This window comes from Talpa occidentalis, unplaced genomic scaffold (genome assembly GCF_014898055.3).
Source record: "Talpa occidentalis isolate TD23 unplaced genomic scaffold, MPIMG_talOcc4v2.1 talOcc4.9, whole genome shotgun sequence".
Lineage (NCBI taxonomy): Eukaryota > Metazoa > Chordata > Mammalia > Eulipotyphla > Talpidae > Talpa > Talpa occidentalis.
The window spans coordinates 22970645-22995016 of record NW_023605305.1 but is presented as its reverse complement, the minus strand read 5'-3'; the positions used below and the strand labels follow the sequence as shown (position 1 = coordinate 22995016).

The following is a 24372-nucleotide window of genomic DNA, read 5'->3' as shown; positions in this document are numbered from 1 at the left end:
AGGGTATTTTCCTCGGTGTGGGGAAGGGAGGGGTTTGGGAGAGGTTCCTGACAGGAGCAGTGGTGGCGTTGGGTTCCCAGCCTGGAACAGCCCTCCCCAAATCGCTCGGAGCGGGCGGTGCGGATCCCCAGGCTGAGCCCAGACCCTCGGGCCCCTTCCCCCTCTTCCCCAGGATTAGCGGAGGCGGCCCGGGATCCGCTTGCGGCCACACGTTTTTTGCCAAAAAAGGCAAGGATGCAGCTGCACGCGCCGCGGGAACATCTGGATCCGATTCCCGGCTTGAATGGGTCACGGCCCCGCCCCCTACCCCCCTCCCGCGGTGATTCCAGGCGGGGGCGGGAAGGAGCGAGGGGGGCTGTCCCTCAAAGTGGGGAGATGGGGCGGAGCGCCGCTCCCCTCGCCCTGCGTCCGACGCCCCTGCCCTTGCGCAGCCTGAGGTCTGGGCTCGGCGCTTGGGCGGCTGCAGCCCGGCTGGTGCGCGCGCGGAGCGGGCGGGCTAGGTCGCCCTTCGGGCCGCCTGCAGCCTCCCCGGTGGGGGCTGGCGCCGCGGGGACCGCCGACCCTCCAGGCTGGGGCGGTGGGGGTGGGGCTCAGGTCCTGCAGAATTGTGTGATTATTCGTATCTCACATTAAATCCTCACCCAAATCCTGTAGGGCGGGCAGTTTTCCATTTCACAGGCCCCAAAGTCACACAAGTAGTGCAATAGTTCTTGGGAGCTCTGAGAGTCTCACCAGCTTCACACTGCCTCCTCTGCCTAATTGAATCCTAAACTTTCTGTGACCGTGGTTGACATTTTCACCGAAACTTTAGGAAGCCTACCCCTGTGCTTATCTGTAATAATTAAAGTTTACATTTTGTCTCTTCCACCAGCCCCTATGAGGATTGGGTTCATGCCTGCTTTGCTCCCCTCTTCCTAGCCCTCTCCCACCTCCCATTCTCAGGTCCCAGCACCTACTACATGTTTAATAAATACCTGCTAGGGGGAGGGTAGTTCAAGCTTAGGAAACAGCTGGTGCAAAGGCCTGGAGGCCTGAAAACACGTAAGGTGCTTTGGGGTAGCAGCAAGTAATTTCAACGGCAGAGCCCAGGTCCTGAAAACAGGATGCCAAGTTAAACAGACCTCACCCTGCAGGTAACTTACCCAGTGGAAATGTTTAAGCCCTGTGGTGAGATGATCACTCAGGCGGCACCATGAATAATGGATTGGAGGGGTAAGATGAGCAGGCTGGAGAGGAGGCTAGTTCAGGGTCTGGGTGAGACACAGGCAGGTGGCAGCAGGAATGGAAAAAACAGGACTTGGTACATGTTCTGATATATGAAGACGGTTATAGGGAAAGATGGGGCCAGGTGAACAGTGTTGCTTGGGTGGTACACCCACCTAAGGGGAAAAGATGTGTAGGTGTAACACTGTGTCCCCGATTTCAAGATAAACATTTTTCAGATTTAATATCTCAGAAGCCCAGATGCATTGTATAATTGAGGTGTGACCCCTTTTTTTTTTTTTAGATTTATTACTTTATTTTTGCATAGAAGAACTGAGGTGTAGGCCAGAGATACAGAGGGTAACAGGATTCACCAGACACAGAGTGGGGAGCAGAACAGGCAGATCTACTGAAATATGTTGCTAAGGGGAGCAGCGGGTGAGACAGGAGAGGTCTGCTGCTCCATATGTGGGTTAGCTCCCTGGCCAGGATCAAACTCAGGCCATCATGGTGATAGCACTGAGACATAATCTCTAGGCCACGGGGAGGCCCCCAAAGGAGTGACCTTTTAATTGGCAATTTTTTTCTTTCTTAGTGGAGCATAAATAATAAGTTATATTTGATGTTATCATATGCTCAAGAAAATGTCATAGATCTCAAACTTTGCCCCCAGCCAAGTTCATACAGACTTTTTACCAGCTTTATTGAGGTATGAGTTACATACCAGAAGATTCACCCATCTTGAGTGTGCAACTTGATTTATTTTTTAAAAAGATTTATTTATTTATACATACAAAAACTTGGGTGCAGGCCAGAGGTGTGGGGGGGTGAGAGGAGTCACCAGAGACAGAGTGGGAAGCAGAACAGGTAGAGGTACTGAAATACACTGCTGAGGGAAGCAGCAGGAGAGATAGGAGAGGTCTACTGTACCATGTGGGTCAGTTCCCTGGCTGGGGATAGAACTCATGTTGTAGTGGCTGGCGATAGCTTGATAGCACAACCCCTGTGCCACCAGGGAAGCCTCCAACTTGATTAATTTTAGCAACTATCACCACCATCCAATTTTAGAATGTTTCCATCACCCTCAAAAAGACTCTTGTACCCACTTTGCAGTCACTTTCAATCTCAGCTCTGGCCACAGGCAACCACTCATCTACTTTCTGTCTCCATTGATTTACCTTTCTGGACATTTCACTACGTCATTTTTTGTGTTTGGCTTTTTTATTTAGCATGATCTTTTCATGGTTCGTCCATACTATAGAATTCCTTACAGCTAAGTTATTGTCTATTGTATGGACATGCCACATTTTGTTTACCCGCTTACCAGTTAATGGATTTTAGGTTTGTGTCCAGTTTTTGCTCATTATGAATAACTATTTTTTAAAGATATATTTATTTATGCATACAAGAACTGGGGTACAGGCCAGAGGTGCGGGGGGTGAGAGGATTCAGAGACAAAGTGGGGTACAGAACAGGTAGATCAACCGAAGTACACTGCTGAGGGGAGTAGTGGGCGAGTCAGGAGAGGCCTGCTGCACCATGTGGGTTGCTCTCTGGCCGGCCAGGGATCGAACCCGTGCTGCAGAGGCTGCAAATTGCTTCATAGTGCGGTGCTTAACCCCTTGCAGCACCACGGAGGCCCTGAATAACGTTTTGAATGTATGAAGAGATTGACATGTTTTAAAGCTGCTGTAGAGCATTCACTGAGTGCATGTACCATACTTTATTTAGCCAGTCCCCTGCTGCGAGACAATGAGGTTACTCACACATGTGAATTTCTTTAAAACAAAAACAAAACTGCTATCATCGATCCCCATTTTACTACCAAGGACACCAAGATTCCGAAAAGGATAAAATGTTAGAGGTCACACTGACAGAAGGGGACTCCGTTTCCGATCCTCCGGTTCCCATCTATGATCGTCAACCATCCCTCAGCCCATACAGTGTCCACGCCTGCCCACCCCCCAGGAAGCCCCAAGAAGCTTAACTTCAGGTTCCTGGAGGGATTTCTGCATGCCCCCTAGAGGCACCTGCAAACCGCTCGGCCTACCGCCACTACCCCTCCGGCCAGCAGGGGGCACTGTTGCCATTTCGCCAGCATAGCCGGGAATCTGGTTGTGGTGCTCACTTTCCTCGCGTCCCCGAGGCGCTTCCGGTGCTTGCGGAACTTTGGTACGGCCGGATGCGCAGCGTGGGGACGCGGGCGCGCGAGGCGGCAGGAGTTGTTTCCGGCCGTGGCGGTGGTCTGAATTGAGTTGAGGCGGCGAAGATAAAATGGAGACAATTCTGGAGCAGCAGCGGCGGTATCATGAGGAGAAGGAACGGCTCATGGACGTCATGGCCAAAGAGATGCTCACTAAGAAGTCCACGGTGAGTGGGCCTGGGTAGGCGCTCCATCTGACGCTGGGCCCCTCTCCGGGTGTGTGGAACCGCTGAGAGTTTTCTTTGGCGCCCGGACCCTTCCCGGGCCCCGCCCCAGCCCGTCCCGGGGCTCCCTCTTGGAGCTCAGGCAGTGGTAGCTTCCTCCCGGCACTGCGCCCCGAGGCGCCTCTTCTTCCCCGAGCTGTAAGCTCCGCCCTCGGGCGGCCTTTCCCACTCCAAAACTCCTACTGACGGCGCCTGTGTTACCGTTTGTCTTTCTACAGCTCCGGGACCAGATCAATTCTGACCACCGCACGAGAGCCATGCAAGATGTGAGTGCCCCGCTGTCCGTTTCTCTTTGTGTCGGGATGAACTGGAAAAGAAAGGGAGGCGGGGTGCGGGGTCTGAACATGGAACCTTGGGCAAAGGTAAATAGTTGGCCAGCGGTGGGTTGTCTGCCTGGAGATGGCCACGCGACTGCCAAACCTGAGGGTGCTCGATTGCCCCTCCTCGCTTCTCTGAATGGGGGACTCATTCATTCATTCCTCTGAAGACTCCCCCACTTACAGCATCCTGCATCCCAGGTGTGTGCCAAGAAGTTATGAGGAGTCAATGACTCAAGTCCTATCTCCCCCAAAGAGAATGCTGTATATTAGTATTTGCCTCACGGAATATTGTTTTGAAGTAGTTGAAGGGATGTTAGAGAATATATAGCACCTTTCCAAATTCTGAAACATCTGGTTCCACAAATTTTGGGGGAGGGACTATGTACTTGTACCATCCTGAGTTTGAATCCAAAGGAACCTGTGTGATGTTTTATTTAGCCTGTGTGTTCCTCAGTCAAGTGTTTTTGAAGTAGTGAAAATCATCTCGGACCACCCCTTTCATCTTTGAGGGTCTTAGGTGAGAATTGCTACTTAGCAAAGGGGGACGCCTTATATGACTCTGAGGAAAAGTTAAGCATCAGTAGCCTGTAGATATAGGCATTCTGCCCTCATGCAGAATATCACTTAGGTAGTATTCAAACTGGCCTATTTTGAAAACTAACCAGGAACCAGTGCTTTCTGTTGCAGGTACCAGAAAGCCAGGAACTTTCAACATCACATCTCGTGAGGTTTCCCTGGATTTTGACTATAGAGCCCTTCTCAGTTGCTTAGCCCTGTTTATATAGATTATTTCATTCTGATGGGTTTGTCTTTGCCTTTCAGAGGTATATGGAAGTCAGTGGGAACCTGAGGGATTTGTATGATGACAAGGATGGGTAAGTGACCGATATAGTTAGTCCACAAGTTAATTCTTCTGGGGTGTCATGGTTAAAGAATAGACTTAATCCTCTGTGTTCTTTGGATTTTTCTTGAAATTGCAGATTACGAAAGGAGGAACTCAATGCCATTTCAGGACCCAATGAGTTTGCTGAATTCTATAATAGACTCAAGCAAATAAAGGAATTCCACCGGAAGCACCCAAATGAGGTATGGTCTCAGAAAGTACTTTCTCCAAACCTACCCACAGAGCATGCTGAAGGTCTAAGGAAATTGGAGATGTGCTACTCACATGTCTATTCAAAAAAGAACTTATCATTTTGCTGTAAGACAGCTTAGAGTCCAGTGATTTCACAATCCCCCTCAGTGTTAAGCCGAAGCCATACTCGCCTGGCCAGTGACTGAGAACACTGGGACCTGGCTGTTTTCTGTTCAGTGTGAAACTCCTTTAATAAGTAATTTTTGTTCCAGAGTTCCCCATTGGGTTGGTCAAGATTTTGTCCTATCCGTATCATAGTCTAGGCTGTCTCTGCCAATCTTGCTCTCCTTTTTATCTTTCATGGGTTTTACCCACCTGCTCCCTACCCCCAGCTGTTTTGCTCCTCTTGAAATCTGCAATCTGGTGGATATAGCTAACAAAAAGAGGCTTTTTTGCTCACTTCTAGTGACCCCTAGATTATATCTTCAGGATTCAGCTCAGAAATAACTCTTTAATAAAATATCTCTTGTGGTCTCCCCCCATTAATCTTTACTTTCGTTATGATCATATCTTATTATGACAATGAGCATTTGCTCCACTATATTGTAAGGTTGTAAAGAGCAGGAATTGTCTTAATTATCTCAAACCTGTTAATTGTCATTCATGGCTGACCAGAGGAATTATAGAGGAATGGGGAGCAAGGCGTGACTAAAGGAGAAGTGGAGAGGATGGAGCATAGATTACTCTGAGCCTTCATGACTGTGTGTAACTGGAAAGTTGTTTGTTCCCTCTGATAAACAAAAATGAAGAAAGAAGTAACCCATTTACAGTGGAGAACAAATTTTATATAAATATAGATTTTCAGGTGAATTATATCTAGGTAGACGTGTTTCATGAGCAGTTAAAGTTTGGAGACTAGGACTTAGAGAAGAGGTAAATGCTCATGATTTAAATTAGAAAATGATCCCATGGACTTGATGGTTGAAGCCATGAACCAAGTTGCAGATCAAAAAGGAAGAGCTTTTTCATCATTATCAGAAGAAAGTGTTTGTTTATTTATGTGGCAATAGATGAAGGTGCATTCAGGATACCTACATACTCTCCCCAACCCTCTTGAAGAGGACAGTATGAAGACTTTTGCTAACCAAGAGCAAAAACAAGCATTATTCTGGTGTGTGAACCTTTTCCTGCCCTGGTAGAAAGGTGGTGAGGATAAATAGTACACTAAATGATTGGAAGGATACCCAAGTTACATGAAGTGAAAAAAAGGTAAGCGATTATGTGAAAAGATAACCTTGACTACAACCGCAAGTGCTTGTATAAATGCACTTAAATATATATGGCCTGGTGTAATGGCAGGACAGGACACTGTGCAGGTTTTCTGATCCCATGCAGACCAGGTAAAGGAGGAGCCAGAGTCCTCAGTAGTTTTGCAGGTTTTTTATTTGGGGTTCACCAGGCATATGGCAGGCAGGGGTGCTGGCTGGGGGCTGGGAGGCTGACAGGCCTCCCAGCCCCCAGCAAGTCTTCACTCTATCTGGGCTCTCTAGCGTTCGTTCTGCTGCTTCTCGGCTTCTCTTCCGGCTTCTCTTTCGGCTTCTACTACTGCTGCTGGCGTCCCCGTGACGCCGCCCTTAAAAAGCACAGTCTTAACTCAGCTGAATCCCATCTACTTATGCCCACACCCTATTCCAGGTGCCCGCCATCAGGCATGCATTCAGGACAAGGATCCATCATCTATCCTGATGGCGGAAGGGCAGAAAAGCCTGACATTTTCTTAACCCTACAGTCCACCCCCTCAGGGTTTTCTGCCATACAGTCTATACATATATACAATTTTCTAAGCAAACAAACAATGCAGCCATGGCCCACAAAAGCAAATACATCATATATAACAAAATACAATATAACAAAATACAACAGAACACAAATAAGTCCAGGCAGGGCACCAACCTAGTGCAAAAGACAATTATTGGTACTAGCAGATGAGCCACCAAATCTGCTGCCGAAGGCACTGCTCATATGAGGGAGGGGAATCACTCACGGCATCTACTATATCACACCAGGAGCCGTCAGGCTTCCTGGCCTTCTCTGGCTGTAGTCTCGGCTACGAGGCACACATAGCATTCACCCCCAGGATGCACTAGCTCTGGGATTGGCAATTTTATTCTGTTGGGGGTAATCGCCAACCCTCAGGGTTTCTGTCTGCAGTCGCTCCAACACTCGGCCTTCACAGCCACCAGTGCGACTCACAGACCCCTGCACTCAAGCCAACCCACTGCACAATCACATGGGTTGGGGATCCAAACTCTGCATTCGGCTTGGGCTCCACCCCAAGCCACATTCCCCACCCGTCCCCCCAAGGACAGGTTCCTCAGCTCCTCACCCTCACTCAAGAATGAGCAGGGCATCACCCACAGGTGATTTTACGAGACTCACAGGGCTTCAGCATACCCAGGCTGCTTAACAGCCGCTTAGGGCTTCTCAACTTAGCATCAGCACCAGCTTTTGCCTTCTTAGTTCGTTTTTCTCCTCCACCTGGCTGCTGGGCATACACAGGCTGCTTTTGGCCATCAAGGCCCACTGGCCACCCCCAGATTCTAAAAAAAAACAACCTGCCAAGGTCCTCCGCCTTCTGGCGGGATTGTCAGTCCAAGTTTATCAGTCCATGTCCATCCGTTGAAGTCCATTGGCTTCTCCCTGCATCAGCACCGGCAAGCGCTGAATCGTGGTCCTCTCCTCCCCGACAATTCTGCTGCCTCAGGGGTCGTTGGCTGGTCCTTTCCGTGTCGTTGGCTGGTCCTTTCCGGTGTCGTTGGCTGGTTCTCTCGGGCGTCTCCTTCACGCCAGGTCTCGTCCTGTAGCTCATGGACGTTGTCCACCTTCTGTGCCGCCATGGCGCCTCCAGCGTCATCACAGGCAAACAGTCTGTTCTCCTTAGTCCCTCCAGGTCTTCGGAGGGCTCCAATACCCGTCTGCATGGATCTTGCTGACTTACGCCAATTGTAATGGCAGGACAGGACACTGTGCAGGTTTTCTGATCCCATGCAGACCAGGTAAAGGAGGAGCCAGAGTCCTCAGTAGTTTTGCAGGTTTTTTATTTGGGGTTCACCAGGCATATGGCAGGCAGGGGTGCTGGCTGGGGGGCTGGGAGGCTGACAGGCCTCCCAGCCCCCAGCAAGTCTTCACTCTATCTGGGCTCTCTAGCGTTCGTTCTGCTGCTTCTCGGCTTCTCTTTCGGCTTCTCTTGCTGCTGCTGCTGCTGCTGCTGCTGCTCCTGCTGGCGTCCCCGTGACGCCGCCCTTAAAAAGCACAGTCTTAACTCAGCTGAATCCCATCTACTTATGCCCACACCCTATTCCAGGTGCCCGCCATCAGGCATGCATTCAGGACAAGGATCCATCATCTATCCTGATGGCGGAAGGGCAGAAAAGCCTGACATTTTCTTTACCCTACACCTGGTTTCCAAATTGTGCTGCAGATTTGAGCCACTCGGGATTTTTAATAGTACCGCTATTTGCCTCCTCCCTTGCCGCCCATTTAATGGTATCAGGTGCAGGATTCTTTTTTTTTTAAGGATTTATTTATTTATGCATACGAGAGCTGGCGTGCAGGCCAGAGATGTGGTGGGTGAGAGGATACACCGGAGACAGAGTGGGGAACAGAAAAGGCAGATGTACTGAAATACACTGCTGAGGGGAGCAGCAGGTGAGACAGGAGAGGTCTGCTGTGCCATGTTGGTCACCTCCCTGGCCAGGGATCGAACTCATGCTGCAGTGGCTGTGGATAACTTCATAGTGCTGCGTCTTAACCCCTTCCGCCACCAGGGAGGCCCCAGGTGCAGGATTTTTAATGCTCTCCCAAGTGATTCTAATGTGCATAGAAGTGGAAATGGCTGGCATTAAAAAAGATCTGTTAACAATGGTTATCTGTTTGCAGGAAAATAAAGAGGGAACTTTATTTAATTTTGTTTTTGTTACTGTGTTATTTTAGCGATTTTTAGTCAATACAAAATAAGGAATAGAAACAAGATAAATGGAGAATAGTAATAGGCCCCTAATAAAAAGTCAAGGCCAAATAATGCTTTAGATGTCCAGCTCATTTGTATGATATTGCAACTTATTTGTTGAAAAATCCACATGAATTTTCTCTTTTTTCCCCTCAGATTTGTGTGCCAATGTCAGTGGAATTTGAGGAGCTCCTGAAGGCTCGGGAGAATCCAAGTGAAGAGGCACAAAGTAAGTGGAATTTAGCATTTTTATCCAGCACTAGCAAAAGGACAGATGAATGACAGAATCAGGTTTGCCCTCAGAGTCCTAGAAAACAAGGCCCCACAGAAATTTATAGCCAGGTTGTTCTGGGTTTTTCTTTGTTGGTTTATGGTCTAGATTGACATTCTAAATTGACCTTGAACAAATCATTCATTCTGTGCTAACCTAGCTCAAAATCACTGGCCTGCATAGCTGAAATATGTTCACTTTGTGAACTTAGGGAGGACATCAGGGAAAAGGTCTGCTTTAGGAAACTGGGAATTAGCATTCCATTTGAAAAGCCAACTCCAAGAAAGTGGTCTTTTGCATATGAATTATCTCTCTCTGATTCCTTCAGATTTGGTGGAGTTCACAGATGAAGAGGGTTATGGTCGTTACCTTGATCTCCATGATTGTTACCTCAAATACATTAACCTGAAAGCCTCTGAGGTGAGATGTAGGGGAAGGGTAAAGTGGTTCTGATTCTAGGAGAGAGTCAGCACACTTGACTGGGGCTGCTAGACATGAAGCAACTAGAATGCCTTCTTGTGTTTTGTAACCATGGCTTAAATATTAAAGAGGTGATGTGCTTTCTTAGAATAAAACAATATTCAGAAATAAAATTAGGTTTCTACAGTGAACACAAGTGTATTTTATTTATAGGCTTTATTTTGCTTATTAATACACCAAGTCTATTTTGCTTTTATAAAAGCAAAAAAAAATTAGTTCAGAATCCATATGGAGCTCCTGTGTTTGGCACATAGTACTGGTACATGGACAACACAAAAGCATGCTGTCTGCCAGTAAAGGACTGTTTAGTGGTTTTTATGGACAATAAGAATGTCAGTAAAGGACATTAAGAATAATTTATCCCAACAGGTGAGTTTAATGTGACAGTCTCAGAAAGGTCACAGGTCCCAAAAATTTAGTCAGTAAAATTTAAGTTCCAAGAGGGCAGGTCTGTGTCTGTCTTGTTCTCACGTGTATCCATGTTCTTGGTCCAAAGATGCTCAATAAGTGATTAATGCGTGAACGAATGGTACCTTCCAGGACCTGGTTTTAGGATATAATAGGTGTCAGACTCTTTAGCAACATGCCTGTCACTAGTAAATGTTCTAGAAATGTTTCTTTTAGTTTACTGTTTATTAATTGGATCTTTATTTTACAGAGTTAATTATATGTCAGTTCAGTGGAATTAACTCCCCAGTTAGTGTGGGAATTAAGTGATGGGAAAGGAAAAGACTAAAATGAACCAGGCCATACAACTTTGTTAGACAATACCCAATTTTTATCTCATTTATTGAAGAGTGTATCCTGGGTTTTTGTTTTTGCTTGGACAATTAGCAAAATTTAGGTTTTTTTTTTTTTTTTTTTTAATAATGTTTCTACCTTTTCTCTTCTGTTGGTTTGATCAAGTTTTCTGGGGTTTCTTGTTTTTGTATTTCCACCCTCCCTCAGACCATATGGGCCCATACCCCATCTGCCTTCTTCCCTGGAGAGTATAATGTAATTTGGTACAAACACCTAAATGAATCTCTTTGTCATTTCTCTTTCTAGAAGCTGGATTATATCACATACCTATCCATCTTTGACCAGTTATTTGACATTCCTAAAGAAAGGAAGAACGCAGAATATAAGAGGTAGGCCATATTAGTTTCTAGGCCTTTACTGGATTTCATTAGAAGATTATTTAATGTGAAGGTTTGAGGGCAGAGTTTTGACTTGTGTTGCCTGAAAGGGATATGTGAGGAACTTCCAGGTTTAATGGTAGATAAGGGTTTTGAATGACCTGGCTTTAAAACATTGGTAATACTCTAGCGAAGGGAAGAATGTGATTATGGGCACATTTGTGATCTTATTTTATCTCATTGTAGAAGGAAGTTTCCCATCTAGAGGCACCTGTGTCTTTGAGTTAAATGGGAAAAAATTAAACTTTGAAATTGTGACTGAGTCGTAAGATGCATGGGTCTGAGGTATACATGGAAAGTTTTGTTTATGTTAGTATGTCCCTGTTAATGATCTGCATTCGTTTTCTTTTTACCAGTAATCCTATATGTCAGGTTAATTAAGAGTAACTTTTTATGAATTAAGACTTTAGTATTTAGAATTGTAATATGAAAATGAAAGGGAGTAGGAAAAATTAGAATCAAGATGAAATGTTTGGGGGGAAGTTAGCAGTAAGCTCACTTTTAAAATTAGTGTTACTGGGCCTCCCCGCTGGCGCAGCGGTTGAGCACTGGGTTGCAAAGCTCCCTGTGGCCTCTGTGGTGCCGGTTCGATCCCCGGCTGCTTCCTGGCCACCGGAGGAGGGTCCCACATGGCGTGCACACCTCTCCTGCTGCCCGCTGCTCCCCTCAGCAGTGTGCTTCGGTCCTTCTGCCTGCTCTGCTCCCCTCTCTGGCTCTGGTGAATTCTCTCACCCTCCCGCGCTTCTGACTGTACCCAGTGCATGTATAAACAAAACAAAACAAATAAATAAACAAATAAATAAATAAAAATACATGCCTCTTTGAAAAAAAAAATAGAAAGAAAGAAAAAAAATAAAATTAGTGTTACTTTTATAAACTGGTAGTAATAAAATTTTATTTTACAGGGCATGACAGTGTAGCAAAAAATAAACTCCTTTGCTTTCCATGTATTCGTGTTCCCCTAGATATCTGGAGATGCTGCTTGAGTACCTTCAGGATTATACAGATAGAGTCAAACCTCTGCAAGATCAGAATGAACTTTTTGGAAAGATTCAGACTGAATTTGAGAAGAAGTGGGAGAATGGTACCTTTCCTGGATGGCCGGTGAGCTTTCAGTGGGCTGATGGATGAAGAACAAGGGAACTGGCCTAATTAGTTTACTTTAATCTCGAGTCTCTGCTTTAGGGCATTAGAATCCCATCCCTTGGTATCAGTTGTGGCCATGAGATGTTCTCTGCCACATGTGCTAGGTTTTCTGTGTACTTTGGAATAATATTTGTCAGGGCTGGCTGGTACCATATATTCACCAGCCCTGTCATTACTGTTGTGTGGTTCCTACTGGCCCAAAGCCGATAGATTATGTGCAACCAGTCTCTCTGCTTTCACTTCTGGGGACAAACTTGAGTTTCCCTTAACTCTGGAGGAGGAGTGGACCATTTGTATTTTTGGTCTGCTTCTATAGGGATTTGAGTCTTACTCATACATGTATATAAGAAAGGGATCAATGAGCACTAGATAATTGAAATGGCTCCCTTGTCTTTGTTCTTATCCTGGATCTTAATAGACTGTTCTTCTTGCCAGAAAGAGACGAGCAGTGCCCTGACCCATGCTGGAGCCCATCTTGACCTCTCTGCATTCTCCTCTTGGGAGGTATGTTTTCTGTAGCCACTGCAGTTGGCAGTCTTCCTTGTTGCCTCCTTGGAGGAACCACTCACTCAGTCTCCTGTTTTTAATGTCATGGACATATTATAATAAGACATTATAATAAGACACTGGTTCCTGGGACCAGATATCTAGAAAGAATACGGAAAGGGTTTTTTGAAGAGTAAAACTTATCCAACTACTTTGAGAACTGAAATAATTATAACTGTTAAGCTCTAGTGGAGATAATGGAACACTACCAGTATGGTAATGTTGACACAGAGTCAGTTCTTTGGAAAGTTTGAGCTTACTGGTAAGAGATTGGCTGTGGAATGTGTGGCCTTGCCGCAACTTCAGGAACACCCCCACACCAGCCTGCAAATTCCTAAGTTTGAACATTTGTTGTTTCTCAGAATCTATTTATATAAAATTATAACCTTTTTTTTTTTTTAAACTAGGAGTTGGCCTCCCTGGGACTGGACAGATTGAAATCTGCACTTTTAGCGTTGGGCCTGAAGTGCGGGGGGTAAGAGACTTGTTTTTCTATCAGAACTATGTCATTTACTGTGTGTTTGCACAAACTTCTAAGTGGCTCTGATTCCATTCTTTCTGTTACCTGAAATTGCAAAAATAAGCAAGCCTGTGGGTAAAGTACCCCTGATGTCCTGTCTCCTCAGGACCCTAGAAGAGCGAGCCCAGAGACTGTTCAGCACGAAAGGGAAGTCGCTGGAGTCACTGGACACGTCCCTATTTGCCAAAAACCCCAAATCAAAGGGTACCAAGCGGTGAGTGATTGGAGTGCCACCTCTGCCTGTATTTTTAAAATCTTATCCCCAAGGAGGATGTTACCACAACAGAGATTTTAAAACCTATTTTATCACCACTGTTGGTTCAGAGATCCAGCCTGTGCTTTTCCTCTGCTGCTGGCAGTGTTAGTGCTATTTTCAACCAAGCACCATCTGCACTCAAGTGACTTAGAGTGGGCAAGGTTTCTACTGTTGAAACAGTGCTCCAAGGACCTTTTTGACTCAGAAGGTGATAAAGACTGAAAGACTGAAGTAGATTCAAAAAGTACTTTTCTAAGCTTATTTTCAGTAATGACAGTTGAATCTATTCGTGAGCCATGTGCTTCTACAGGGTATTTCTTTGTGTTTTTTCTCATTCTCAAAATAATTCTGAAAAGTAGTTATCCTGTTTTCTTTTTTCAGATAAGTACTCAAAAGTTACAGGACGTACCCACTATCTCACAGTTACTAAGTAGCAGCCTTAGAATTTGGGCCCAGATTGATGGGTCCTAGAGCTTATTCTTCTATACCACGTTACCTTTGTAGATCATAGCATGGGATTTAAATGTCTCAGTGTGTCTTTCACCTTCTAGAATGAACTCATAGAGGTAGCTGCTTCTGCTAATTCCAAGACGTAATCTCAGTACTTTGGTGGGCAAGTCCTGACCCGATCAGAGCATTTGCTTCCACGGCAGCGAACTTCTCACTGCTTGCGATGTGCAGTGCACCTTGGAATAAATGCTTGAAGCCACTGGGTAAAAGAACCCCTGAGTGATATGGTTGTTTCTTGTTCTCAGAGACACTGAGAGGAACAAAGACATTGCTTTCCTAGAAGCCCAGATCTATGAATATGTTGAGATTCTTGGGGTAAGTAACTGACTTTGCTGAGGGCTGTAAACATTGCAAGGTGTGGGAGTCAGAGAAATAGGAACTTGTAGGATATTTTTTTACAATCGAGGGATGGATAGATGTTAAACTAGTTCAGCAGAAAATAGAGTTTTCTCACGTCCTTGGCCCTTTTAGTAAGTTCCTGTTTTGTTCTACTGTGGTCATTGTTAGGTGATAGTCCCAAGTTGCCTAATTTCTTTGAGGCCAGGGAGAATAGACTCTGCTCTCAGTGTATTCTGTATCCAGAATACTTTGCATGAGTGCTAGAATATACCCAGGGGGAACCCAAAAAGCAGATCCTTAAAAATAAATAAGAGAGGGCCTCCCCGGTGGTGCAGCGGTTGAGCGCTGGGTTGCGAAGCTGCCCGCAGCCTCTGCAGTGCCGGTTCGATCCCCGGCTGCTCCCCGGCCACAGGAGGAGGGTCCCACATGGCGCGCAGACCTCTCCTGCCGCCCGCTGCTCCCCTCAGCAGTGTATTTTGGTCCTTCTGCCTGCTCTGCTCCCCGCTCTGGCTCTGGTGAATTCTCTCACCCTCCCGCGCTTCTGACTGTTCCCAGTGCTTGTATAAATAAATAAATAAATGAAAATTAAAAATAAATAAATAAATAAGAGAGTAGTCAACAGCTTTTTATGGATGACTAATTGTAAAAAGGAATCACTTGTATATTCACAAGATGGTGAGAAATACCATAGGGTTAGTGTTAGTGATACCAAGCCAACTACACACAGCAACTTCAGTAGTCTTTCAAGGAGCTGAAGGGTGAGTTGAGGGTTTCCCTAACCTGGCCTAACCTGACCAGGATGCTTATTTCCAAGAAAAAACAGGGGAGGAAAGGAGGAAACTTAATTTTCTTTCAAAAAAGAAAAGGTAGGGCTTCCCCGGTGGCGCAGCGGTTGAGCGCTGGGTTGAGAAGCTGCCCGCGGCCTCTGCAGCGCCCGTTCAATCCCCGCCTGCTCCCCGGCCACCGGAGGAGGGTCCCACATGGTGCGCAGACCTCTCCTGCTGCCTGCTGCTCCCCTCAGCAGTGTGCTTCGGTCCTTCTGCCTGCTCTGCTCCCTGCTCTGGCTCTGGTGAATTCTCTCACCCTCCCGCGATTCTGACTGTACCCAGTGCTTGTATAAATAAATGAAAATAAAAATCTTTAAAAAAAAAAAAAAAAAAAAAAGAAAAGGTAAAGAAAGGGCCGAGCGTTTATCCAGAGGATAGTTGGTGTCTTGGGGAAAGGCAGAAAACCAGCCTTTGTGATGGTGTCTGTTCTCAGAACCTCTCCCTTTACAGAGGTTGAGATGGTGTTTTAAGCAGCTGTCTCTGGTTCAGATAGCTTGTTTACCTATCTTTTTCAGTTGTCTTGGGCATTTTCAGTCTGCCTTTACTTGAGAACCACAAATATAATGGCTTTGAAACTGGAGTCATCTGGTGTTCCCTTGGTTCTTTATTGTAACTGCATTCAGTAAACGGAAGCCAGCTATACTTATTCTCCAAAGTGAACTTGGGCTGTGCTAGTGTTGGCGGCAGTTTGAGTGGCTGGTTTCCTGAAGACTCACTTGTGCCTTGACATGAAATATACCCACTACTCTCTCCTCTGAGAGCATTGTGCTTTCTCTGCCAGAAGGTGGCACCATTCTCAGGACTTCCAGCCAGAAGGTGCTCTCATATACGGTGACTTCACCATTATTCTGCCATGTATTCATGTCCATTGGTTTCCAGACATTGTGCTAAATCTTTGACTACAATAGTGACTATGACACAGCCTCTTTGGCCCTTGAAGAAATCACTATGATTAGAGGAGACAGATAATTACAGTTTAATATAATATGTTGAGACTGATATCTCTAAATAGAAAGGACAAAAATTGTTGCAGGAAGAGGAAGCCCTGAGCACGAAGGTAAAATACTATGAAAGAAAATTAAATGTTCAATAAATAATAATTGCGTGGAGAGTGCTTTATAAGGGAATGGTCAGAGAAAAAATTTGAAAATTTGGTTTTTTCTGCCTTAACAGAAAGAAGCCGATAGAAGTTCTAAAGCAGAGTGTAACACTAGATTGGGTTTTGTTAAAAGGTAAATCAGGAACCATAATGGAGGTTGGGCTAGAGTGAGGAGGCACTCAGGGAAAGTTAGAAGGTTGTGGTCTTGATGTGGGCAGCAACATAGGAAGCGGGGAGAAGGACTGGTTCAGAAAATACTTCAGGGCCAAAAGAAAAAGGACTGTTGTCTTATTCTGTGATAGTCTGTGGCATCAAAGAGTAATTTAGGCAGGTGACTGACTTTTTTCCTTTGGGATCAGGGAGGACCTGCTCTTAAGGAGTTCTGATGTGAGAGCAGGGTTTCCCCTCTGTACTGCAAGAAAGAAAACCTTGTCTTTGGAAGTGAGGGGTCAACAAGAATTCTAGGAAAGTAGGTAATTTTCCTTCCTGTTCTGCCCAACTTTTCTCTGACTTCCTTTTGCATTTATGTACTTGCTTTAGGAACAGCGACATCTCACTCATGAAAATGTTCAGCGCAAGCAGGCTAGGACGGGAGAAGAACGAGAAGAAGAGGAGGAAGAGCAGATCAGTGAGAGTGAGAGTGAAGATGAAGAAAATGAGATCATTTACAACCCCAAAAACCTGCCCCTTGGCTGGGATGGCAAGGTAAGTCCCAACACCTCCAGCTGTTTCCCCACTTCCCGTTCTGTAAACAGAAGATCTCAGTAGACACCGCTCTCATATTGTTGTCTTGTTTCTCCTAGCCCATTCCCTACTGGCTGTATAAGCTCCATGGCCTAAATATCAACTACAACTGTGAGATCTGTGGAAACTATACCTACCGAGGACCCAAGGCCTTCCAGCGGCACTTTGCTGTAAGGGATCCAGCACCACTTCCCCCTGAAAATGGACTTTTAACACAGGAAGCTTTTAGAGACGAGGATAGGGGTGACCCGAGAGGATCACTGATGTCCAGAGCTTAAGAGAATCAGAGAAGGAGCAAATCTAAAATCCAGCCCATGGAATTTGCCAGTGCTAGCCTTAAATAGTACCTGGAAAATTTCTGGAAGCATTCTACGGCTCTGAAGTTTGAACTTCATTTCAGTTTTTTCTTAGCTTGTTCTTGTACTTCTCTCCCTTGTCTTTCTGCCAGCATCGTAGACCAACCTCTAACTCGTTGGTCATTTCTACACCCCATTGCTAGATGGAATCGACTGCCTCCTCCTTTGGGTCTTAAATGGTCCGTTTCCTCTTTACGAAAAATAAGGGGTTAACATTTATCGAGGTATTCTTGAGGCAAGGTTTTATTTAGGTGACTCCAGTAAATGGATTCACCTTTGTTTTATTTCCTTCCTCTAGTTCTTTTTTTTTTTTTTTTTTAAGATTTATTTATTTTATGCCAAGAACTGGGGTGTAGGCCAGAGGTGCAGGGGGGGTGAGAGGAATCATCAGAGACTGAGTGGGGAGCAGAAGAGGCGGATCTGCTGAGATAGATGGCTGATGGGAATTGCAGGCAAGACAGGAGAGGTCTGCTGTGCCATGTGGGTCAGCTCCCTGGCCAGGGATTGGACTCATGCTGCAGTGTCTGCTGATAGCTTGATAGCGCTGTATTTACTTTAACCCCTGAGCCACCAAGGACGTCCCCCTACTTCTGGTTCTTAATACTTGTAAGGAAATTGTACAGAAAAAAACTAGGCCAAGTATGGAAGATTTCTTAAGTAGTCTTTCATTCCCTCAAACACACATACTACTAGTTGACCCTGGGTCTTTTCTGCCAAGCCCCTCAGTAGTCTCCAAAGCTTTCTCAGCATCACCTCCAGTGAATTGGAATTGGCACCCCGATAAAGCCCAAGCCATTTGTCATCCCCGAGCCAAAACTGTCATGACGTCAGCATCTCTCCCTGTTCCTTTCACATCCTTGTTTTTACCTGATAAACAGTCTTCTCCTTTACTCCCAAGGATGACCCTGGCCTGTCATCAGTAACCCTTGCTCATGTTGCACAGAGGTGACGGGTTAGGTGTGGTATTCCTGTGGTCTTAACACAGATTTTGTCTGAAAGACTGCTAGCTCTGAAGTTTAGGTTTTAGAAATCAACCTAGTGCAATACTGCTTTGAAATCTCCCTTGTCAGTCACTGCTAGGTTTTTGTACAGACGTGAACCACAGAAGGAACACTGCCTTTATGGCATTCTTTGAGGCAGGATAGGGCTTATGAACAGAAAGGAGTTAGTATTCTATATTCAGCTGTTCCATTTCATGTTGTTCTCTCTCTTTTCCCAGGAATGGCGTCATGCTCATGGCATGCGGTGTTTGGGCATCCCAAACACTGCCCACTTTGCCAATGTGACACAGATTGAAGATGCTGTCTCCTGTAAGTTACATTTCTTCCTCGCCAGACCAGGCCTGAGGCAGCAGATTGCAGTATGTAAAAGCTGCCATAGTCACACAGCTACCACGTTTTTGAGAGGCAGGAGTTAGCGGTGCTAATTATTTCTCCTTTGGGAGGAGCCTTGTGCTGAGGAGGACAGGACTTTTAACCAGGATCTGTGACTCCCATGTATGCAGGATTTTGAGCAAATGGGTGTGTGTATATTTTTCTGAATTGATTTTAATGCATTAAGCACCACTGACAGGGAAAAGTTGAAAATAGTCTTATAAACCTATTTCTGAAGGGACAAAGCAGATATACAAGCATGAGAGCAAAATACCCTCTTGTGGAAAGCTCCGTGGAGTACATGTCAAGGAAGGTGTTGTTTAAGCTCCCAAGGGCCTCAAGCTTCCTGTTTACCTGACAGTGGTAACTTTTTCTGCCATTAGCATCTTTCTTGCAGGCTTTTTCTTTTCTTTCTAGTTTTCTCTGTCATGTTTTCACTTTCAGCTAGTTAGACTGAGAAGAAAGGACATTTATAACCACTCCCCTTGTTAAATTGCAGGCACTCAATGTCAGTACATATCACACTATTCAGTTGCTTGGTCCATTAACTCCTCTGACTTCCAATTCTGGGGTGATTTAACCCCTCCATTGCAGAGCCATGGAATGACCTCTGGAAAAAAGCTCCATGCTCTCTTACTCAATTAGGAGTCAGGATCCTACAGTTCCTCCAGTCAGGATTGTGTGCCTTTTTGCAGATTATCCAATTAGCTTTTTTACTTTTAATTTTTGTCCTTTACTTTGTTTGGAGGAAATTTTTAGTAACAAAATTTCATACAGTCATAATGCTACACTTTGAATGCAGTCTCATTTTCAGATATTGGGTTGTCGGAAAAGTCATGACGTAATTTTTCCTATGTTTCTCAAGCAAAAAATGTGTCGTGACTTTTTAAAGATTTATTTGTTTGTTTGTTTGTTTATTTATTTATACAAGCACTGGGTACAGTCAGAAGCACGGGAGGGTGAGAGAATTCACCAGAGCCAGAGCGGGGAGCAGAACAGGTAGACTGACGAAATATACTGCTGAAGGGAGCAGCGGGCGCAGCAGGAGAGGTCTGCGTGCCATGTGGGACCCTCACCAGCGGCCAGGGATCGAATTAGCACTGCAGAGGCTGCAGGCAGCTTTGCAGCCCAGCACTCAACCACTGCGCCACGGGGGGGCCCTGTCGTGACTTTTCTAACAACCCAGTATATTTCCTAACTGCATACCACTAATAAATAGACCGCCATTTTTTGTGTAGCATGTTCCCTACAATTTGCGTGAGTTATTATTTCTGAAACTGAGATTTATTTACATCATTCTAGGCTAATATGCTAGCTGCACAAAGGTGTGTTTTTATATTTTTTAAAAGAAGTTGTTGTTTTTTTTAAAGTTTGTTTATGCCTACAAGGAGGGGGTGCGGGGGATGCAGCAGTGAGAGGATTCACCGGACACAGAGTGGAGAGTGGAACAGGTGGATTGACTGAAATACACTGCTGAGGGAGCAGTGAGTGAGACAGGAGAGGTCTGCTGTGCCATCTGGGTCAGCTCCCTGGCCGGCCAGGGATCGAACTTGTGCCACAGTGGCTTCAGATAGCTTCATAGTGCTGAGATTTAACCCTTTGTACCCAAAGGTGGTATTTTTCTTAATTTTGTTCGATACATGTATTTTTCTTCATAGATAGTTACCCCAACCATCGTCTTCAGGTCTTTGGTTAAAGAGAAGCAGGTCATTGCTCATTTGAATGCAGTTTTTAAAGGGAACAATGTTTGTGCATCTACACTAATTTTAAGATTGGCTTGTGATTTTATTATCATGGTACAAAAAGGAAAGATTACAACATTTTTACCACTTTTTCTCTTACTAGTTATTGGGCAAAATTAATTGCTGGATTAGTTCATATTTGGGTGATAATTCTTTTAATGCAATTATGTGCTCTGTTAAGATTCTGCTTAGAAGTTTTGTATTTATGTTCATAAAAAAAGATGTGCTTTATTCCTTTGAGACACTTGTCAGGTTTAGGGATTTAAACCGTATTTGGGGCGGGGAGAGGAAGGACTAGAGTCAAAATAAGGAGGGGGTGTAATAGTATGGGGGATATAACCATAATGAAAATGCATACATTGTGCAAAGATGAAAAATGATGTAAGACTTATATAAAATAAAATATTTAAAAAAATAAAATTTCTAGTTGCCATTTTAAAATAAATGCATTCAAGGAAAGTAAATAAATAAAATAAATAAAACCGTATTTATGACATAAAATGAATGGGATTATATTTTACATTCTCCTCTGTCATTTGAAACTTTATATTTAGAGATTACTTCTTGATACAAAGGAACTGCTCTGAGAAGATTCTTCAGCTCATAGCCCATACAATACTTTAATTTGTTATGACAGAGTGGGAAATCAAGTGCTTTGTTTCTATTCTGAGTTTAAGTATTTCCTTTTTCCTGTTAATATATTCTGTGATCTAATTTCTTTACTCCATACTCAAGTCTATAGTAATGAGCTTCTCTTTGTTTTCTTTATTTCTGATACAGACATTTTAGAATTGTGTGTCATTCTATTGATAGTTACATCCATCTAGGACTATCCATTGATGTGTTATATTTAGAAATGTATTTTTATGTTATTTCTAAGTTTTAAAAAAGAAATGAGAAATTATTTGAGTACTTTTAATTCTGGTTTATCTAGCATCTTTTAATTCTTTGTGTCCTGTTTTATCTTGGTCCATGCAGTAAGATACAGAATTTCTGCCTTTAGAATATATTGTATCATTGCATCTTAACTATGTAATCAGTGATGTGTTAAAGATTTACATATACCTGAAAAGAAGTGCTTCTCTCCTCCTATCAGCTGTTCAGTGCTCTTGCAGTCACGAAATTTCATACTTATATCTAATTCTATTTGAATTCTCATAGGGACATGTTGACATTTCCATTAGTAATGGAGACTGTTGGCACAGCTGTTGCACTGAATTTACTTGTTTGTCTTTGTTTTAGAGCAGTCTGTTGAGCGTTTTCTTTTGGAGTTTTTAGCCAGGAAGGAGGGGGGTCACTTAAGTTAAAGATTTTTTTTACTTAAATAAAAGGTGTCCCGTATAAATTCATTGTGTTAGCTGTTTCAGACTTAGAATTTTTTAACAGTAGAACAAGAGACAGTTAAGAAACAGCCTTTTGGAATTGCTGCCAGAGATCCCCATTTAGGTCATTGGTCACCATTGACTGTTCACTAGGTATAAATCTACCTAATAGAGCAGCAAGTTGTTCACCACAATAGCATTAGGGATGAAAGAGATTTAAACAATAGCATAAAGGATTAAATATCTTGGGGCATTGCCTATGAGACCAATTGCTTTGGTAAAATTGGGATATTCTGTTTCTGGCTTTTTATTGGGTCAGCTAGCCCAGCAAAAACAGGAAATTCAGTTAGTCTGCTTCGCTTACTCTTAGTGAACCCACGCTGGCGCCGGAGGTGATCCCATTCTTTTCTAATTGTTTTCAGATTCCTCTGAAGAGTAACATCTCCCTTACTTCTTCAGTTTCCTACAGCCATTTTTTTTTTTTAAGAAAATCCTGAGAGCATTTCTATGCCACGGTATTTTAGTACCCTGGCGTATAGTGCATGATGAATTCTCCACTCCTCTGTGATGTGCATATTATCTGGGCTTTAAGACTTTGGCTAATTTAAAGCAATTAGCAAGGAAGGAAGATGATTAATTGAGTACCTGTATGCCAGGTGTGGAGTTAAGCATTTTTTCATTTATTTTCTCATTCATTTTTCTTCACTCATTTTTGGCTTCAACACTTTCTATATGGTATTTCTTCTAATCTTGTCAAGTTTAGAGATTGTTCTACTTAATGGGAATGTAGAAGCATGTAGGGGTCAAACGGTCATGCCTTCCCACCATCCCTGTTGATAGTTCATCATCCTCTTCCTCCAGCGGCAGGCCTGGCTTATCTGCTCCGTGAGCCCTTTGAGATAAGAGTGCACCTTCTGGACACCATTCCTACAGATTCAAGTAGTTCTTTCCCTCATGGTCTCTGTCCTGTCTCTCAGAAGCTATGGTGCTTCCTATAGATGTCTTTCCCTTTTCATCATCAGTGTGATACTTGTTAATGAAATATCAAAATCCATGTCTTCAGTGTTGCTGAGCCATCTTTTAGACTATTTGGTTGTCTAGTTGGTTGTCTTCCTTTTTTCTCTTCTAAGGTTGTTCACTGTATGCACCAGACTTCTCAGTATATTTGGCAATGTCTGGTGTTCTCTTTCTCTTCTATAATGAACTTTGATAAGACAGTAAAATTACTGTTTCTCATAATTCCCATAGATTGTACCAGATTAACTTCTTCCTTCAAGAGTATCAGTTCTCACTTCACTTCTAAGGGCCTTTAGTTATATTTGACCCAACTTTTCCTTTGCAGCAAAGATAAGATTCTGGTAAATTTTTGCAGCAGAAGGGCCTTTGGTCTGCAGTATAGTCCAGAGCCAAAATTCCAGTTCGGGGCAAGCAAAATTCTCTTAAGACAGGGTCATCCGAGGAGATCCTTATGCGGGTCTGTTGTAACCATGTGCCCAGTCCATACTCTGTCAATTTTGATTGCTGCTCATTTCTCATCCGCAGTGTGGGCCAAGCTGAAACTGCAGAAGGCATCAGAACGATGGCAGCCTGATACTGAGGTGGGTGCTAACGTAGCATTGGAGATAGTGTCACAGCTCCCTCACTACATGGAAGGGAGGTAAAAGATGGTCCCCAGTTCACCGCGGGGTATGAGGATGTGACATGGGATCAGACCAGAGCTCTCCCTGGTAACTGGTTCCAAGCAGTTCTCCAAGAAAATGTAGCTAACTGTACCCCTTCCCTTTTAGGAAGAATATGAAGATTCCAGTGGAAATGTTGTGAATAAGAAGACATACGAGGATCTGAAAAGACAGGGACTCCTCTAGTGTGCAGGCTTGCCCATGTGTCCCCTAAAGCCTGCTTTTTTCTATTTCTCCCTACCGAATGCTTATAAAGACTTTGCTATGTAGTCTTATGGTCTGGCATGCGTCTTGAGGATACAAGGCATGCTGGTAGATTGCAGGGTTGAGATGTGTTTTATCTTTGTTTTATATTAAAAAAGATTCAAAAAATAAAACCAACCCTTGTTCTGTGTTTTGTTCTAAAGCCCTGGGTTATAGACTAACCAACCCTTTAGTTCTTAACACCTCCCTACCTCTTTCTCGCAAACATCACTAGCAGCTAAGGTTCAATAAGCACCTTGTATGTTGCGTATATTAGATAAATCTGACCTAACCTCTTCCCTCACATCCCCAAATGAGCATCACCCGGGATAAGCCCTGCCCGTAGTTGAATCATCCAGTCATGCACACACTAGCGGGAATGGGAGAGCAAGCCTTGGCCTCTGCAAAGGACAAAATTGAGGCACCAAGGGTTTTCCCTTTTTATTTTCATAGTGGAGTTGAGCCGTTTCGGAACGGGCCTACAGCCCCGCGCCTTCCACTCACCTCCACAGTCCGACACACCAGGGAACTGGCACCTGTAGTGACCACAAATGAGAGTCAGCGATCTGTCTATTTATTCCATAAGGTCCTTGCTTGATTGTACAAGCGGCTAATATTTTGTGTTCACCAAGCCCAGATAGGCAAGATTGGGGTAGTGTAGGGGCAGGAAGGGCCAGAGCAGGTTATCTATGACCTGAGCAGACGGG

The 24372-nt window shown here is 44.3% G+C and overlaps 1 protein-coding gene across 1 annotated transcript; it reads left to right on the top strand.

Moving 5' to 3' along the window:
• The first annotated feature begins 3375 nt into the window (after positions 1-3375).
• SF3A3 (splicing factor 3a subunit 3) lies at positions 3376-23813 on the top strand. The gene is made up of 17 exons (XM_037499306.1): positions 3376-3573; positions 3849-3896; positions 4773-4825; positions 4931-5036; positions 9191-9263; positions 9634-9725; positions 10833-10915; positions 11929-12067; positions 12545-12613; positions 13063-13130; positions 13282-13389; positions 14187-14256; positions 16747-16911; positions 17010-17120; positions 18526-18616; positions 23286-23341; positions 23531-23813. Exons 1-17 carry the CDS (start codon positions 3478-3480, stop codon positions 23606-23608), a joined length of 1506 nt encoding a protein of 501 aa, XP_037355203.1. The 5' UTR covers positions 3376-3477; the 3' UTR covers positions 23609-23813.
• Positions 23814-24372: the final 559 nt, after the last annotated feature.